Below are 19,314 nucleotides of genomic sequence, written 5' to 3' on the forward strand. Positions count from 1 at the left end.
TGTACTTAAGACAGTTTCATAGACAAAATTTAAGTTATAAGCAGTTTCTTGAAATTTTTTAAAAAATTCTTTTGTCTTAGTTACACGACTGATCTTTTGTTTTTGTTTACATTACGCCCGATCTTAAATTTTAATTGAATAAAATTGGATTATTACAAATAAGATGCGTAACAGGCTGTTACAATTAGATTTATTCTTATAATATAATATATAATCAATTTTAATCAATTTTAACTTATTATATACTGAAACTTATACAAATTATTAATTAATTTTACCTTATAAAACTAGAGACCTTTATTTGTTATATATATAATTTTACCCTTAACTATTAAAAGACTTAAAATTAAATTTTACTATAAATTTTACCACAGATTTTTGAACACCTATATTAGAAGTAAGCGGAGTCCTCTTAAAAGAAAAATATAAGAAGGATATTTGATTGATTTTGAAAGTAAATTATAAAATAATGCAATGGTAATAAATATAAATGAAAGAGTATTTAATTTAACAAGAAATGAAATAGATTATATTGTTGATTATGGATTAAGATTAAGTTACTAAGAATAGTGGATCAAATGATAGCAATAGTTCAAGAACAACTAGAAATTCTAGAAAAAGTAGTAGGAAGAGTTAAATAACAGAAAAGTAATGAAATAAATAATAATAGAAACTAATTAGTTAAAAAAAGTAAAGCATATCCGCCAATCTGCGGAATTAACAAAATTCGTCTAAATTAAGGAATTTGACAATAATTTAATAAAAATTAGGTAAATTAAGTTTTGCAAAAATGATTACACTTGTGCTACATGATCATATAACAGATATTAAAAAATTACTTCAACAAAAAGTAGTGTTAAAAAAATTTTTTTCTTTCGTAAACTTCCTATTAAACTCCCCATCAACTTTTCCATCAACTTTTCAAACAGTTTTTACATCAAGTAAATTGAGAATTTTTGCAAGTATATTTGTAATTATTTTATATTAGATACAACTTGGAGCTGTTTTTTATTTTTTTTTTATAGTTTATAGAAAAATTTATTTAGAAAGCAAAATTATTCAAAAAAAATCTTTTCAATAAATAAATACCTCTAAATATTACACAGGTCAAAAAGTGAAAAATCAGGCATCAATCAGTCACCAATCAGTCACCAATCAGGTACTTGATTGGTGACCGATTGGTGCCTGATTTTTCACTTTTTGACCTGTGTTAATAATGATGTTTTAGCAAATTTAGATTATGTATTGATTGGTTGTTTAATTAAAATCTATTTGATATTTATTATTAATTATTTTTCAGTTAATTTTTTTTTGTTAAATCATTTTTTTTTTAATAAACTAACTTTATAATATTTTTTTCCTTTTTTTCTAGAAACTTCTTCTACTGGCTTCGGGTTAAAGAGGTAAATATTTTGGGAGAGGTCTTAAAAGTTTTTTTATATATTTTTTGATATTTTTTCTTACGTAGAAATGGGGTTTGATCGATTTTAATCGGTACTGCGCCACATAACTGATGATCGGCAAATTCTGCAAATTGGTGGATATGGAAAAAGAAGGAATATATAAAGAAATTGAAAAGATTTCAGAAATAGTAATAGATGATAATGATAATAGAAGAAGAATTAATATAGTATTTTTAAGGTGGAATAAAATAAGTTAGATAAATGCAAGTATACATAATGCTTTAAATAGAATAGATATTTAGAAGAATTAAGAAAAATAAGACCAAAAATTAAGGATTGGAAGATATATTAATAAGAGTTTGAAGAGAATAAGAATAATGAGATGATAGTAAATAATAAAGGATATCAGAAACCTTAAAGAAAAGAGAAAAATTGGAATACTAGAAAGATGTGAATATACAAAAGAATATAAAAGTAATAGAACTAATAAATTAATGAAAGAAATTTGAGATTACTGATATTATCATAGTCTACTGATAGGTAGCAGATGTTAATGTAGCTTGCTAAAACTATTTTTTCAAAATTTTAGTTTAATCAAAATTCAATTTAAACCTATTTTTTGTAATAAACTTAATTGCTTAAACTGTTTTTATGCTTTTTTGAAACTAATTATAATTTAAAAAAGTTTCAAATTTACAAATTTTTTTATTAAAAATAAAGTTTTTAAGTTTCAAATTTTTAAATTTTATCATTAAATAAGTTTCAAGCAGTAACATTATGTTGATGACATTGCTTATTAAAGTTTTGCCTAAAACAAAAGGATTTTCTGCATTTGTTAATTATTATTATTAAAACAAAAGAGTCTAAAAGGTAGTAAAAAAAACTATACACATTCAAAAATATTTACTATATATTTTTTTGGTGATATGATGTGTTTCTATTTTAGAAAAAGATAAAAAAATAGTATCTTAAATAGAAGGTAAAGAGAAAGTTGCTGATAAAATTCTAAAGTGTCATTTAAGATCTTGTAAAAATATTGCCTATATAATTTTTGAAGATAGATAAGAATTTGTTTGTATTTATCTTAAATTTTTTTTAAAATTTGAAGTAAGTTGATTTATTGTTATAAAGATAATTGAATTTTATATAAAACCTTTTATCAAAAAAAAAGTTTATTAGGAATCTATTTTTTCATATCACTTATGTTTATATTAAAAGTCTACTTAATAAAAGTTTTTGCTTGGTTATTTTCATATATTAAGAAAATCTTTATTTTATCTTATTTAATGATACACTAATATTAGATCTTAAGTCTAAAAATTATAATTCAAAAATACGCTAAAAGTAAAAACTAAAGATATAACTACAGTCAACCCTTATTATAACAAACCCTAGATTTTAGACCTCAACTTTGCTATAGGGCTATAGTAAAGATTTTAAGAGATTTGATTGGTTAATTTGTTATAGCAAGGGGAAATTTATTATAGTTATTTGAAAAATTCACTATATCAAGGGTTCGCTAGATCAAAATTTAACTGTATACTAAAAAACTGCATCAGGTTATTTTGTTAAATAAAACTTGAAATATAAGTATTTAATAAAATAAAATAAAGGTTTATGGTAAGTAAAAGTAAAAAAAAAAATTTTTTCAAAAAATTATAAGTTATATATAACCATGAATATTAAATATCTATTTGTATTTAAAATAAGCATTTAGTTATTATTATAATAGATTATTTTATACATGCTGCTCAAATTATTTTAGGATGCTATAATTATAATTTAGAATGTCATAATTCATCCAATTTATATGTAATTTACTATATAAAGTGCCAAAATAATTTAAAATGCCATAATTGAATTTAGGATTTTATTTATAATTACAGCAGCTCAAAATAATTTGGAGAACATATATATAAATTATAAATTAAATTTTAATTATTAAATACTTTATAATTGCTACTTTAAAACACTTAAAAAATATTTTAAATTAATACTTATTAATTACTATAAAAAAAAAAAATACTACACCTTACGTTACAAATTTATATATATTTTTATGTTTATCATTTGCCATTTTAAGGGAGGTGTAACGTATAAATTAAAGATCAATATAAATAATTTACAAAAAAGAAAGGATACTTTGTAATGCAGGGTGTGGTAAATAAATTCACTCAAAAAAAAATACCAATTAAGCATTTAAATTTATTATTAAAAAGGTATAAAAATATGAGCATTTAAATTTTATTATTTTTAGATATATTAATTTCAAATATAATATTACGTTTTTATAGATAGATTAGTCTAAATAAAAATATATATTATATTTAAAGAAAAATAATTTTATTTCTAAAAAGTAATAAAGGTTTTAATGTCATTTACCAGTATCATTTTTTACTGGAATATTTATAATAAGATGGAATGGTCAAATATTAAAGTAAAGGTGATACAGTTTCTTAAAAAAATTTTTCTTTATCTAATAAATATAGTAACAATTCAATATCACATAATCTGGAAGACCCCAATAATACCCAGAAAATTCTTTAATCACATAACAAATTTTGCTGATCATTTTCTAAATAATTGATTAATTTTAATAATAAAAAAAATATTTTTTTATATTACTTAATTATCTTAATATATGCTTTATACAGCTCTAAAATTTGCAAAATATATATGTTTTTGCCTTTTGAGCAAGTTTACTTAGAATACCAAAAAAGATTTTAAATATCATTTTTGCAAAAATTCATTATTTTGAAAAAATATATATAACAAACTTTAAGTAACATGTAAAATTACAAATAATTTAAAATATATATAAATTTACTTAGTTTTATTTAAAAAAAGATTTTTCATTGATATTTTAGGAAATGATTAGCAAAATTATTATGTAATTGAAGAATTCTTTCTGGATACTGTTGGAAAAGATAATTAAATTGGTGAAAACCAAAAAAAAAATACTTAAATTAGAAATAAATATAATAAATAAAACACGTTTTAATAAATTACAAAAAGAAAAAAATTATTAATTTACAAGAAAAGATAAACGTAAACATAAATTTTTTAGGGCACGAATATATATGAAATTGAAATTAAAGCCTAAAAGTATAAATATTTCGACTTGGGGAGGTCAAAAGTCAAAATTAAAGTCAAAATGGTCGAAATTACATCATAGTCATGTGATTTTTATAATTATAATTTAATATAAAATTTTAAACGTAAATAACTCCGTCAATATTGATGTTACAAATATGAAATACATATCATTGGAATCCTCTCGATGAGCTGAATCCAACCGTGTAAAGATCATAAAAGTCGAATCACTGGATGCAGAGTTCGTTAACTTTGAATTTTAATATTATTGTTTACTATAAAATCATATGATTATGACGTAATTTTGACCATTTTGACTTTTGGAGGGGCTCAAGTTGAAATCATTTCGACCATTTCGACCATTTCGGAGGTTAAAATTAACCAATTTCAGTTTCATGTATAGCACAAAACTGCAGTTTTTGCAGATTGCTGCATTTTTTTTACAATTTTTAGTAAAAATCTGCGTAATACTGCAGAATTCATCTTTTTATTTTTTTCAAAGATTTTTTATAAACAAATCTGTGATAATCTCCAAAATTGCATATTTTTAAAACACTTTGCACAAAAATATTTGGAGATCTTTACATTTTTTTTTTATTTGATAAATTTTGCATTGACTCGAGTTATTTAATTTAAGTTTATTTTAACTAAATTTAAATTTTTTTTTAAGAACATAAGACTTTAAAGAAATAATTTGTAACACTTTAAAGACAATTATTTCTATTAATTTGTAACACTTTAAAAACAATTATTTCTACTATAATACAGTTTTTTTAAAAAAAATACTTAAAGTTTACTCAAGTTTTGAAATTTTGCAGACGAAATATTTAAGTTTGTCAGACTTTTTTAATGAAATATTTATTAACATTTTGTTTATTTTTTTTTATATTCTGAAATTTCAAAGTAGAAGATGAACAAAAATAGTAAGTTTGCCTAACTTCAAAATTTTTTTGAGATTTTTTTGTTTAAAAATTTAGTTTTTTTTGACTTTCAAAGTCTTATGAAGTTTTATAGATAAAAATGGCAAGATTTGTATGAAAAACATTAAAAACGTTTATTTATTAATGTTCTTTACTTCTTTTTATTTTAAAGGATAGCTAGCTCTCTTAGGTTAGTTTCAGGAGTTTCAGATTCCCATTTAGAAGAACTTCAAAGGTAATACTTCAAAGTTCTTTTTTTTAACAAACATTTCACTAATGTTCATTTTTCTTTTATTTTTTTGTAGGTCCAGAATGCTGAACTGGACTTATTTCAAAAGTAAAACTTTGAAAAATATTTTTTTTTAATTAATTATTAACAAATGTTAACTAACGTTCGTATTTCTTTTTTTTTTAATTAAAGAAAGTGAAACTGAGTTCTGGACTCTTATATCAAAGGTAAAACCTTTGAAAAAAAATTATAATTTATATTGATGAATGTTAACTAATATTTTGTCTCATTTTTTTTAGATAAAGAAAGCTGAAACTAAGTTTTGGGCTCCCATATCGAAAGTAAAACCTTCAAAAATAAAATAATTTTTTTAAAAAAAAATAATTTATATTGATGAATGTTAACTAACGTTTTGTCTTATTTTTTTAGTTAAAGGAAGCTAAAAGACAAGTTTGAACTTCCATATCGAAGATAAAACCTTTAAAAATAAAATATTTTTTTTTTAAAATAATTTATATTGACATTAACTAATGTTTTGTCTTATTTTTTTTAGTTAAAGAAAGCCAAAAGACAAGTTCAAATTTCTATATCGAAGGTAAAACCTTCAAAAATAAAATATTTTTTTTTTTAAAATAAGGCCATACAAACTTGATTTTATGGTTTTCATAATATAAAAATTTCATCAATAACCCAGCAACCCGGCTTTTAATTTTTTTTTTCAGAAATTTTATATGCGAAATTTTTTTCAATTTTAAAAAATTCTCACCCAGCATAGTAATAATATAAAAAATTTTTTTTTAAGATTTAACAAAACTGACCCGGCCGAACTATGAAAACCATTTTTACCACTTTGTATCACCTAATTTATATTGACGAACATTAACTAATGTTTCATCTCATTTTTTTTAATTAAAGGAAGCTGAAAGAACAAGCCAGACTTTCAAATCAAAGGTAAAACCTTTGAGAAATTGTTTTTTTTTAAATTAATTTATATTAATAAACGTTAACTAACATTTGTATTTCTCTTTCTTTAGGTAAAGGAAGCTGAAAACAAGTTTCAGACTTCTATATCAAAGGTAAAACCTTCAAAAATTAATGAAACGTTTTCTAACATTTCATTTTTATATTTTGTAAGAACACAGCACTCTGGACGCTTTCTGGACAGAATTTTGAAGGTAAACTTCAAAATTCTGTTTTTTTGTTTTTATTTAAACAAAACGTTTACTAATGTTTCAGGTATTTTTTTTTATAGATTTTAATACTTTAAAGTTTTCAAAACGGATAAAGAGTAAGTAGTAAGTTTTGTAACGTTTCGTTGCAAAACTTTTATAATTTTTTTTATAAAAGAACATTTTTAACGTTCTTTATTATTTTTATTTTGTAGGTTCTGATACTTCAAAGTTTCCAAAATGAAAAAATAGTAAGTTTCACAACATTTCATTATGAAACTTTATAATTTTTTTTTATTTTTTATAAAAGAACGTTTCTAATGTTTTTTTTTTTTTTAAGTTTTCAGCTTCTGAACAGAATTTTAAAGGTAATACTTCAAAATTCTATTCTTATTTTATTTAAACGAAATGTTAACTAACGTTTCAGTTTTATTTTTGTAAATTTTCAGCTTTCTGAATGCCTTTAGGATGAAATTTCAAAAGTAAAACTTTTGAATTTTTAGTTTTCTCTTTTTATTTAATGTTCACTAACGTTCATATTTCTTTTTTTTTAGGTAAAGAAAGCTGAAAGACAAGTTCCGAACTCTCATATTGAAAGTAGTAAAACTTTGATTTTTTTTTCTTTTTTATTTAAACAAACGTTTACTAACGTTTGTTTTTATCTTTTTTTTTGTAAATCTAGAATATCGGCTCTCTTGGATGGGAATTTCAAAGGTAATTCTTTGAATTAATTAATTTATTTTTTTTTTTATTTAAATAAAATATTAATTAATACTTCAATTTTCTATTTTTGTAGATTTATAGCTTTTTGGGTGGCATTTTGAAGGTAAACCTTCAAAAAAATATTTTTTTTTATTTAACGAAACATTACTAATATTTCATTTTATTTTTTATAAGTTTTGGTTTTACTGCTTTTGACGGAATTTTGAAGGTAAAATTTCTTCAAAATTCTTTCATATTTTTTTATTTAAGCAAACATTTTCTAATATTTCTTTTTTTTTGTAGGTCTTCATTATTCTGGATACCTTCTGAAAAGAATTTTGAAGGTAAAACTTCAAAATTCTTTATATTTTTTTTTAATTTGCAAAACGTTTACTAATGTTTCAGGTGTTTTTTTTGTAGAGTTTTTGTTTTTTGGCTCCTAGACGAAAGAATTTTGAAGGTAAACTTCAAAAAAAAATAATTTTTTTTTTTATTTTTATTTAACGAACGTTAACTAATGTTAGTTTTTATTTTTGTAGGTCCAAGACGCTAAAGGTACAGTCTCAGACTCAATAATTTTAAAGGTATTGCTTAGACGCTGGATTTTGAAGATATTTATTTACTTTTAATCTTTTACTAGGACTTTAACTACATTTATTTTGTTAATTGTTTGTTGGAATCAAATCAACTGGAACAATGTCCAAACCATTAATAACTTATGAATTTGAAGTAAAGATGACGGAACTTTGATTTTAGTGTAAATAATTAATAAACATTTTTTTTTCTTTTATTACTTTCAATATGTAATAGATTTCATGTATTTTTTTTTAATTTTGTAAATATTATTAATTATTACATGCTCATTAGGATTATTGTGAATTTATTGTACGTATTTTGTTATCGTACCTAATATTTTTAATGATTAATGTAATATAATTATATTAGCATACATCTAATCCTAATATCACATATAATAATATTGTTATTGAACAGGCTATATTAGCCTTCGGCTGATATTTTGATGTCCTGTTCAATAACATACAAATATAGTTTAATAAAAGGATTTCAGTTTATAATGAATTAATTAATGCGTTCAATAATAAATTTTTTTAATATTCCAAAGATTTCCAAAGATTTATTTTTAAAATTTTGCGCAGATTTTTTAACACTTACAGATTTGCACAAATTTTATTAAAAATTTTTCTCTGATATAGAGTTGCGATCTGTTAATCCATAAATAAACACATTTCTGCCATTCTATGAATATTAAGTCAATAAAAAGGATTTTTTTTTGAGATATCTTATGAATATCTATCAATACATAATACGATAAAAAAAAATTGTCTTTAAAAATAAAAGTGGAGAGAAAATTAAAACTGATTGAAATTCATCCGGATTGGATGAAAAATCAATCCATTTTATTTTCTCTTTTTTTTTGTATTAAATAGTAATTTTTTAAATTACTAGATTGTGCATTGAAATACAGTCTTATAATATATAAAAAACAATTTAATCTTTATTAATTAAAATCTGTATGTAATTACCAAAATATGCTTTTTTAGATTCATCCAGATCGTAACTCTACTCTGATGTACATTGACAGGTTAGCAGATCTACGCAGAAATTTAGGCTGAAGATTTTTGCAGATTTTTACTCTAAAAAATTTATTGATGAAGAATTTAGAATTTGATGTAACTGCAAAGAAATAAATAACAATAAAGAACATCAATATACTGAATTATATGAGAAAAATCAGCTTATAAGAAATATAATACTAATCGACAAAAATTGATATTATATAATAGAAAAATCAGATTAAAAAGATTGTTAAAATTCCAGTTAAAATAACTTCTAATAGCAATTATTTGAATAAACATGTTGCTAAAGTATCACATAATTTTTAGTATATTAAAAAAAGTGATAAAATAAGCAGACTATATAAAAAGATTAATAGTTAAACAAAAGTACAAATATAAAACTGTTTAAATTAAATTTGCTTAACAAAATAATGTAAATCAAATTTTTCTAAAAAATTGATCTAATATAATAATAACGAAAAATAAACATTTATATTTTTTGAGAATACTTGATGTAAGATTTCATTTAGTGATATTAGAAAAAATATAATTATCAAGTAGTTAAAAAATTAAGTGATCAAAAAATCAAGAAAAATGAACATAATATTATTAAGAATTATATAAAGATATATAAGGATCATTTTGCTAAAATCATTAAAATTAACTAAGTAAAGTATATTTTAATGTATTTTAATAATGAATCAGATTTATTCAAAGTTATATACTGTATGATTCAGCTAAGAATGAAAATTTAGGCAATAGATTTCAGATAAAAGAATAAAATAAATAATAAAAAAAGACAAACTGAGATATCAACAAATATTCATAATAAATAACACACTTACTCTTTTAAAGGATAAATAATTTATAGATATGTTAACAAGTTCTATAATATTTACAGTATTAAGTAAAGAAATAGTCAAAAAATTTAATAAATTAAATTTAGATTTCAGACTTTAGTAATTGTATTTAGAGAATTAATAGAAATAAAGTTTCAACTAAAAAAGAGAAATCATAAAAAAAAGATATAGATTCAGCAACTGTATTATTGAATAAAGACAAGAAACATATAGTAACAGTTCAGAAACAAAGATAAGACTGATGGTAAATAGATATTCAATAAAGTTTCAACAAATTGTAAATTAATTCTAAAATAATAAAGTAGGGATTGAGTTTAGTTTTATAGCTAAATATATTATTTATATCCAATTTAAGTACCTTTAATAATTAATACTATACAGAGATTAATTTCTTTAAGGATTCACCGAGTTAATTAATTTTATACATATTTGGAAGAATAAGTTATTTGTTTTTGTTTTACTAGATAGATACTTTATTTAACGGATATTCTAAAAACGTTTACATTGTAATAAATTATATAGCATAAATATTACAATATTAATAAAGTTTAAAATTAAAAAAAAAATTGCACAGATATTGCATCATATGATAACTGTCAAGAGATTTTGCTAAAAAAATAAAGTCTAATTATTTTAAAATAAAATTAATGTACTAAAAGTATATATATTTAACTATATAAAAATGGAATATTGTGTTTTGAAAATACTTAGAAATCAACTTATATGGAGCCATTCCTTTTCCATTTCCAAAATTATATTTACTAATTGGTTTATCAATAAATGTATCTTCTCTGGTATCATCGATTTTGCAATCTTTTCAAATAAGAATGGCTATTTTTCTCTAATCTTAATCCTTTAACTAATCAACTGTTTTGTAGTACTTGGTAGAAATTCAAGTATAATAATGCTTTCTTACATTAAACCTGTTCTTTCAGGCAAGGTGTGAGGTAAAAGAAGACAGTTGAGAGTAATAATAGTATTGGCCATTTTCACTTCTTCCTAAATACAAAAGGAAAAACTTGCTTCCATATATACATAACTTATAGCATATATACATACCTTAATTTTTTGTGAGAAGGAAAAGCTGGATAAAGTTTCACACTTTATACCTTCCATTCCATAAACATTGAATCAGTTTACCAATTTATTTACATTAATAGATTATTTATATTTAAATTTCATTTTAATTTACTTCAATATATATAATTAATGATCTTTAAGGTGATATATTTCTTTAATAAGCTACTCCCAAACATTTCTTATTCAACTCATGAATAACATATAGTAAATACCTTGCTTAAAAAGGATTAACATTACCATATGATGTCAAGAGTTCTATGAAAGCACATGAATGTGGAATCATTATACTTTCGTACATGACTTTTCGAAAATTAAATATGTCACACAGACTTGTCTGGTAATCCACTTATTTTCGTATACATGTGGCTCAGCAAAATCCCGGATTGATGATCATTATTCCGGACTCACATTAAATATATATTAGTCAAAGCAATCATGACAAATAATACTAATAATAAATCTGATCAAAGTGAAACATTTGCTTATTTATATGAAGTGCTTTTAACTCGGTATTAATGTAATGATCTATTAGGGTTTCCAGGGGCCAAAATTACGTTCTTAACCTTCCTAATATTACTTTCTTGACCCGGTCAAAATATGCATAATTATGTGTGACAAAAATGTTCTTTTTTTGACCTGCAAGCGTTGTTATTTTTATTTTTTCAAGAGTTATAGACACAAAAATTGATTAATTGAAATAAATAATATAGTACTCATTAATGATTATTGAAAAAATAATTTATTATTTTTTTTTTTATTTTAATATTTGGTTTTATGCGGTTGTATTTTAGTATTTATTGCCTAATTAATTTACTTCTCTTAAATGTAATCTATTTATTGGCTATCTTTTGTAAATAAAATAAAGTTATTTAAATTTTATCAATATTGTAAAAATAAAAAAGTATTATTTTTGTTAAATAAAAATATGATAAAATATATATATATATATTTCTCTTTTGTTTATCACATATCCGCGTTTCAAGTCAAAGAAAGGAACATTTTTGTCATACATAATCATGCATATTTTGACCTAGTCAAGAAAGTAATACGAGGAGGGGTCAAGAAACGTAATTTTTGTCATTGAGGGAGTTGCGTGAGAATTTTCAGTCCACCAATTTACTATATATGTCAGTTACTGCACATGTTACCCCAATTTTTTTTTATTATGATGGCCATATTAATAATTATGGCGCATTTGCTTGGGAATTTTTTTCTTTAAATTAATGATTTTCGAATATATAATTCTGGCCAAAATTTTCTTAATTCTGGCAAAAATCGTAATTCCGGCTTAAATTTGGGTCAAATGTAACATTGCAATTTATACAATATAATATTTTAACTGTTATCATTCAAAATATTTTTAAGAACCAAATGAACATTTTGATAAATTTAAAAGTCAAAATATTCAGTAAATTCAACTTGGATCTTTCCATTTTTTACTAATAATAAAACATTAAAAGTCGCCATCTAGTGATAATAAAAAGATGAATTATAGCTCGTTCGAATCGTCGGTCCCAATGTAGTGAAATCGTATTTCTATCTATAATGGATGTTGAGTTGAAGAATGCATGTCTAGTGATAATTAAAAGATGAATTATAACTGATTTGGTTTGACGGGACCGTTCATGCAATTTTTATAATAAACTCCCGTTACTATCCAATAATTTTATTATTATGCTAATACATAGTAATATGACATTATAAAATCTGCATGAACTTATGATAATTTTAATATGGCTATCGTAATAAAAAGATTTATTACATTTAAAACCTGTTTGGCGTAACTTTTTATATCCGTCATTGCAAGTAAACAATGACTACCATATTTCGCAAAAAATTCATTATAAAAATAATAAACCAAACAACATCAAATTCACACAAAAAAAATAAAAATGCCTATTCAAAATATTATCGAATCCATTAAATCTGCTAATACTATAGATTTATTCATTTTAATCTTTGCTACTTGTATCTCTACCTATATCTTTAACTTTTATTACAAATACTATACTCGTCCCAATCCACTTCCTGGACCATTTCCTTTACCATATATTGGAAACGGCCATAACTATGGCGATGTAAAGAAATTTTATGGACAATGTCAACAAAAATATGGAGATATTTGTGAATTGATGCTCGATCGCAGATATATCATTCTTTCACGGCCAGATTATATTATAAAACTCTTTGCTCCGCAGCAATTTTTCATGAGACTTCCAAATTCTCCAGGTACAGTTGAATTGGGAATGTGCAACCATGGACTTTTCTTCAATGAAAATTATAAAAGTTGGAATTATAATAAACAGTTCTTTACTGAGGCATTGTCAACTAAATTTATTGATGCATCTATAATACCAATAAATCAAATATATGAAGAATTGTGCGGTTATTGGGAATCCCTTGGAAAGCAAAATGCTTCAAAGAAGAAGAATAACGATAATAATAATTGGACATTAGAAACAGATTTTTCAGCATGGTTTCACGGATTTACTAATGATGTTACTTCAATACTTTCCACTGGAAAACGCACGTATTCAATTACTTCTTACTATAACACACTAAGCATCAACAAATCCGAAGTTCCTGATGCGCTAGTTGAAGATGGAAACAACTTTGTCAATGCACTCTTAAAATTTCTTGAAAGCCTCTTGTTTTTCTCGTTCTATAGCCCTTTTACTAGACATTACATTCCAATGTTCAGAAGCAAATCAAACTCTTATTTAAATAACCGTGATTACTTGTATAATAAATTTGATAATATTATTAAAATGAGAAGAACTGAAATCGAAGAAATGCCAGAAACAAGAATGAAAACAGATATGCTTACTTCTTTAATGACAGCAGAAACTATTGTTGAAGGCGAGAATTTTAAACCTATGACTGATAAAGAGATAAGAATGAATTTGCTAGATATCTTTTTGGGTGGATCAGATACTGTGAGTATTACTTTTCTCTCTAATATATAATATTTTGATTATTGATTTCATATTTAATTCTGTTTACTATAATTTAGACTGCTGACACATTTTGTTTCATGACCTACTACCTTTGTAAACATCCCAATGTAAAAGAAAAAATGCTTTCAGAAATTGATTCTATTATACCTAAATCTTCTGGTAAATTTTGCTTATCATGCAACGATCTCAGAAAACTTAAATATTGTGAAGCTATCATTAAGGAAACTACTCGTTTAATGCCACCGTTACCTTTTACATTCCGTCACACTACTAGTGAATGTGAAATTGCAGGATATAAATGGCCAGCTGGTACAGATTTTCATATAAATTTTGAAGGAGCACAAAAACATCCTAAGTGTTGGGATAATCCTAAAATTTTTGATCCAGATAGGTTTTATAACAGTGATAATAATGACGATAGATCTGCTTGGATGCCGTTTGGTGGAGGTAAACGTATATGCCCCGGAAAAAATCTTGCAACTACCGTGTTACTTTTATTATTATCTTCAGTTTATAAAAATTATAATGTTGAGTTAGCGAATGAGCATGAGCCATTGAAAGTTCATACTCAATTGATTTCTAACTGTACAGAGTTGAAAGTTAGAATTAGTCCTCGAACTTAATTTGTTAATTAAGTTAAGTTTTTTTTTTGCCATTTATAAACAATGAGTTATGTATACATTTATACCGGGTTAGCACGTATGTTGCGGCTTATTTAATTCTTCGATAGCAAATTTATTAACACAGTTATTAATGTATGAAAGAACTAATAAACTGTAATACTGTGCTGTTGCATAAATATTTAATTTGATAAACATTAATTAATCAGTGGATGCTTTTATTTTAGTAAATTTTATATTATTGAAATTTTTTTCTTTGCACCATGCTCTCACTTTGGTTATATCACCTTTAGTCTATCATTTCATTGTCCGGAGCGAAGCGAAGGACAATATATGTCTAAAAAAAAAAATCGATCACGTGAATTTCTGTCCGTCACGTGATCGTCACCCAATGAAATCGCAAACTTTAGTTTTTTCGCTCCGGTTCCCGTTTCCTAATAAATATCACTTTTGTCATGTTATTATGCCAATCGAATACACGAAGCCTTTTTTTTTTTGTGGTAAAATGCTGCAAACTAAGAAAACACCTTTATATTATCCGATTGAGTTAGTACTATGATACTAAAAATTTTATACATTGATTGAATAATAAAAAGAACTATTTAAATTATGCTACCCTTTTTACTAGTAAATATGCATTATTTTTTATTACACGTATCAATTTTGCAATAAAAGTTTATTATATTCTTATTATGGTAAAATATAATAGTTTGATAAATATTAATAATAAGTTTTGCTAACTTGCCTCCTGAGTTAAATAACCTGAGTTTTTATATTTATTTACATATAAATAACTAGAATTTCAAATATAAAACATTCTTTAATTATATTTTTAAAAACTACAATTGATTAGCTTTTAAATAAAAAAAAATTGGTACAAAATAATAAGAATTAACAGTTTTGTATATATCTTAAAAAATGCTAATTTTATTGCAAATTACTAATAAATTTGAAAATAAAATTGGCATTTTTTCAGATATATAAAAGTCTGTTAATTTTCATCAATTTTTTTTTTATTTGAAAGCTAATCAATTGTATTTTTAAAAATATAATTTAAGAATATTCTACATTTGAAATTCTAAAAGTTATTTATATATAAATAAATACACAAAATAACCTCAAAAAATTGTCATTATTTATGATCAAATAATTTTTTTCAAATTTTAAAATATTTTTTTTTTTACCCAAAATATAAAATCAACAATGGATTAGCTTTTAAATAAAAAAAATTGGGATGATTTTATTGGAAATTTAAAAACTTTTATGTATTATAAAAAATTACTAGCACTTTTAAGAAATCTGGTAATTTATTATAGGCCAGTATATATATAAATAAATTTTTACTTTTATATAATAATATATTGAAAAGTAATTATGATTTTATTAATAATAAGTCAATAAAATTAATAATTTAAAAAATTATAATTTAATATGAATATATTTTAATTTTTTTTTTTTTAATACTTTTTAGGAGTACTCTCTAAATGCATTAAGTACCAAGTAACGAATCACTCAAACCACCTAAGGGTAGTCAATTAAAGGACCCGTAAAGGCAGGTGTGTAGCATTAAACCTCACTCTTTTGAGCAAAGGCAGAGTAACCATCCCCTATACTTCCATAATAACTATACTAGGTTGGATGCACTCTAGTCATTTTAACTAGGCATTTCAGCATGATAGGACCCCAAACATTATATACATAACTCAGATCTAAGGTCAAAAATTTTAATATAACTTTATACAGTCAGAACTCGATATAACGAACCTTCCGGTTAGGCAATTTTGGATCGTTATATTGGATATTCGATAAATCAAATATTCTTAATATACTGATTATATAGTAAAAAATATAAAAATTTGGTATACCAAATTTTTATTAATAAAAAAAATGATTTTAATTGTATTACATGCTGTGCTAATTTGTTTATTATTAATATCATATTCTTACAGAAATTATTAAATTTCAAAATTAAGGCATAAATGTCAGGTGATCTGCTGCGCTGCATAGTGCCAGCCAGGAATAAGTTAATTCTGACCAGAGTTAGGTGGTAATCGGCTTATCGCGAATAAATATATATGACTGGTTTATGATCAGACTTCATTATATATAATATCGCGAAATTTATAATAAAATCGGTATATAGTGATAAAATTTAATATAGACAGTTTTGGTTTGAGAAAAAAGTTCGTTATAGGCTAAAATCGGTTTATCACGAATCGTTATATCGAGTTCTGACTGTACACTTAATTTTATTAAAAGCTTTATACAAAATCATCATATAAGTTTAAATTTTACTTTAAATTATACAATTTCAAATCTGAGTTTATATAAAACAAAAATTATTTTATTTATTAATTTTATGTAATTATTTCAATAATGATTTATCAATTCAAAAATTCATAATTTAAAAAAAAATTTAAAAAAACTTACTTGTCATAATTCAAAAATTAGTACTGTTGTGAAAATACAAATGTTTTCACAAGTATTATACTAATGATTACGAAAATTTAAATCTAAATAGTTTCGAACCTGCTGAACAACTTTCAATTAATAAAGATAGTCAATTTCATAAAGGTGCCAAAATTACGTTCTGAAGTTACTGATCAGGTGATTAAAAAAAAATTGAGAGTGCGAAAATTGCTCGTATTCCATAAGTATTACTCCGATTACTATAAAAATTTAGGTGTAGGTAGTTCTGACCTCTGTGAACAATTTTCTCTTAATAAAAAAAGTCAATTTCATTTGACTAAAATGCCGTAATTACGCTCCAAAATTAATAAACAAAAAAAGCAAATTTAAAATTAATATAATAGGACCCCGGATATCTCCAAAACAGGTCATAAGTCACACTTTTGGCAGATTGGCCCATTTTTCAGGGCTTAAAAAATCATTTTTTATAAATATCTCAGCATCTAGTGGTCCAATTTTGATGAACTTTTTTTTAAATTGTAGAGCTAAATAAGGGTTACAAAATAAAAAAAATTCATTAAAATTGAATCACTGGATGCTGAGATATTTACAAAAAACAATTTTTTGAGTTTCAGCAAAAAGGGGTGTTTTTGGCCAAAAGTCCATTATAACCTTTATATTAGATATCTGGGGTCCTAATATAATTATAAAAATATGCGCGTACTCTATAAGTATTACTCCAATTGCTATGAAAATTTAAATTTGAGTAGTTTTGGCATCGTTAAACAACTTTCTCTTAATAAAGAAAGTCTTTCATTTGGCTAAAATAGTAAAATTACACTCCAAAGTTTGACGAAAGTAAAAAGAAAAAATTTAGGAATAAAATGTATTATGAATTATATAAAATATCCATATCTTCATGTAATAAAAACTGTGATAAAAGTATTTAATATGTGCTAATTTGTAAATTTATAAAGTTTTTAAAGAAAAATTATATATATATATATATATAATTTATTTACACAAGTATTGTTATACAAAATAAAGATTTCACTTGATTTAAGAATTATCACTGTTATACAAATACATATCTGACTTACCAAAAAATTACTAACAGGCTATACAAAATCAAAAAAATGCCTTATTGGAAAATTATATAATAAGTTTATACAAAACTGGATCCCAGTGTTATATGTATTGTTCAGGGTTTTAGCACGGTACATCAAGTATGATAAAGATCTAAACTACGAAGCAAACTCCATTTTTATAGTTCAGGGATAATTGGCCTGTACAGGCAGATATAATGGTGCTAACGTCTAAAAGGCCTTTCATAGTAGTTTTAACTGAAATGGTCTCATTCAAAGCCCATTACAGGCTGCGATTACCATTCCAGCCCACCATAGTTGTCAATCCCCAATAGTGTAGTAGTAACTATCAGGATAGTAAGCTCTAAGGGTATAGGATCTCCTATATTATAAGTGACTTACCTCAGCTACCCAGGGTTTACTAGCCAATATACCAAATACGCTGAGGAATCGAATCTCACCTCAAAACCTTATATATCTGTGAGCCGATGAACATCAAAGTTGGTCTAAATCTATTAGAAGGTAAACTACTACAAAGATATTGCACCTAAGATTTTACCATCTATGAACCCCATCTAGTAGTGTGTGAACCCCCACAGTAAAGTTCAATACACCCTTAGTGGTATCGTAGAGTGACCACCAAGACAAGAGTCCATCCAGGTAGTATGTAAGCAGTGACTACTGAGACAGGACAATTGACTTACTATTGCTTCAGTCTCAGAATGAAGGACACCATGACTCTCTATTAAAATGTGCAGTCTAACTGTACACACTGATACACTATAATGCAATCCATACTAATCTTATAACTCCACTTCAACGATATAGTATTTTCGCATGCAGTAAAATTCAGTACAGATTCTGTGATCAACCAGAATTGAACCTGCGTTCTCACCATAATCAGGCTTCATGAGGGACTCACGGACTAACCAATGAGCTAAGGGTGATCAACCCTAAAATACAAATATATTATATTAATATATATATTATAATACAATTAGTTTGCTATCTAATAATCCAATTTGTATAAACTTTTTTTTGTTTTGTAGCCCTATTTATGCTTTATAAAATAAAAAAAAATTGTTGAAATTGGACTGTTAGACGGTAAAATAATTGCAAAAAAGCTTATTAATAAATAAATTACTATATATTAATGATGCAGGCGAAACTAAAATATTTCATCACATGATGTAATCGAAATATATTTTGT

At 24.0% G+C, this 19,314-nt stretch overlaps 2 protein-coding genes across 2 annotated transcripts; both read left to right on the plus strand.

Moving 5' to 3' along the window:
• Positions 1–5,406: 5,406 nt before the first annotated feature.
• On the plus strand, positions 5,407–8,069 carry OCT59_009104 (uncharacterized protein; the record flags this gene model as incomplete). Its single annotated transcript, XM_066133315.1, has 16 exons — positions 5,407–5,419; positions 5,594–5,651; positions 5,722–5,753; positions 5,838–5,872; positions 5,945–5,986; positions 6,075–6,095; positions 6,199–6,240; positions 6,561–6,596; positions 6,680–6,721; positions 7,030–7,065; positions 7,369–7,411; positions 7,497–7,528; positions 7,619–7,640; positions 7,820–7,860; positions 7,937–7,976; positions 8,056–8,069. The coding sequence occupies 16 exons, from the start codon at positions 5,407–5,409 to the stop codon at positions 8,067–8,069; spliced, it is 549 nt and encodes a 182-aa protein (XP_065999765.1).
• A 4,844-nt stretch (positions 8,070–12,913) lies between these two features.
• Positions 12,914–14,809, plus strand: OCT59_009105 (uncharacterized protein). The gene is made up of 2 exons (XM_025317837.2): positions 12,914–13,969; positions 14,047–14,809. The coding sequence occupies exons 1-2, from the start codon at positions 12,926–12,928 to the stop codon at positions 14,611–14,613; spliced, it is 1,611 nt and encodes a 536-aa protein (XP_025177417.1). The 5' UTR covers positions 12,914–12,925; the 3' UTR covers positions 14,614–14,809.
• Positions 14,810–19,314: the final 4,505 nt, after the last annotated feature.

This window comes from Rhizophagus irregularis, chromosome 17, assembly GCF_026210795.1.
Source record: "Rhizophagus irregularis chromosome 17, complete sequence".
Lineage (NCBI taxonomy): Eukaryota > Fungi > Glomeromycota > Glomeromycetes > Glomerales > Glomeraceae > Rhizophagus > Rhizophagus irregularis.

Excerpts from the sequence above, each read along its gene's own strand:
- OCT59_009105 (XM_025317837.2), top strand. The coding sequence starts at position 12,926 with ATGCCTATTCAAAATATTATCGAATCCATTAAATCTGCTAATACTATA. Across the intron at positions 13,970-14,046 it reads TTTTGGGTGGATCAGATACT|ACTGCTGACACATTTTGTTT; the intron begins GTGAGTATTACT and ends ACTATAATTTAG.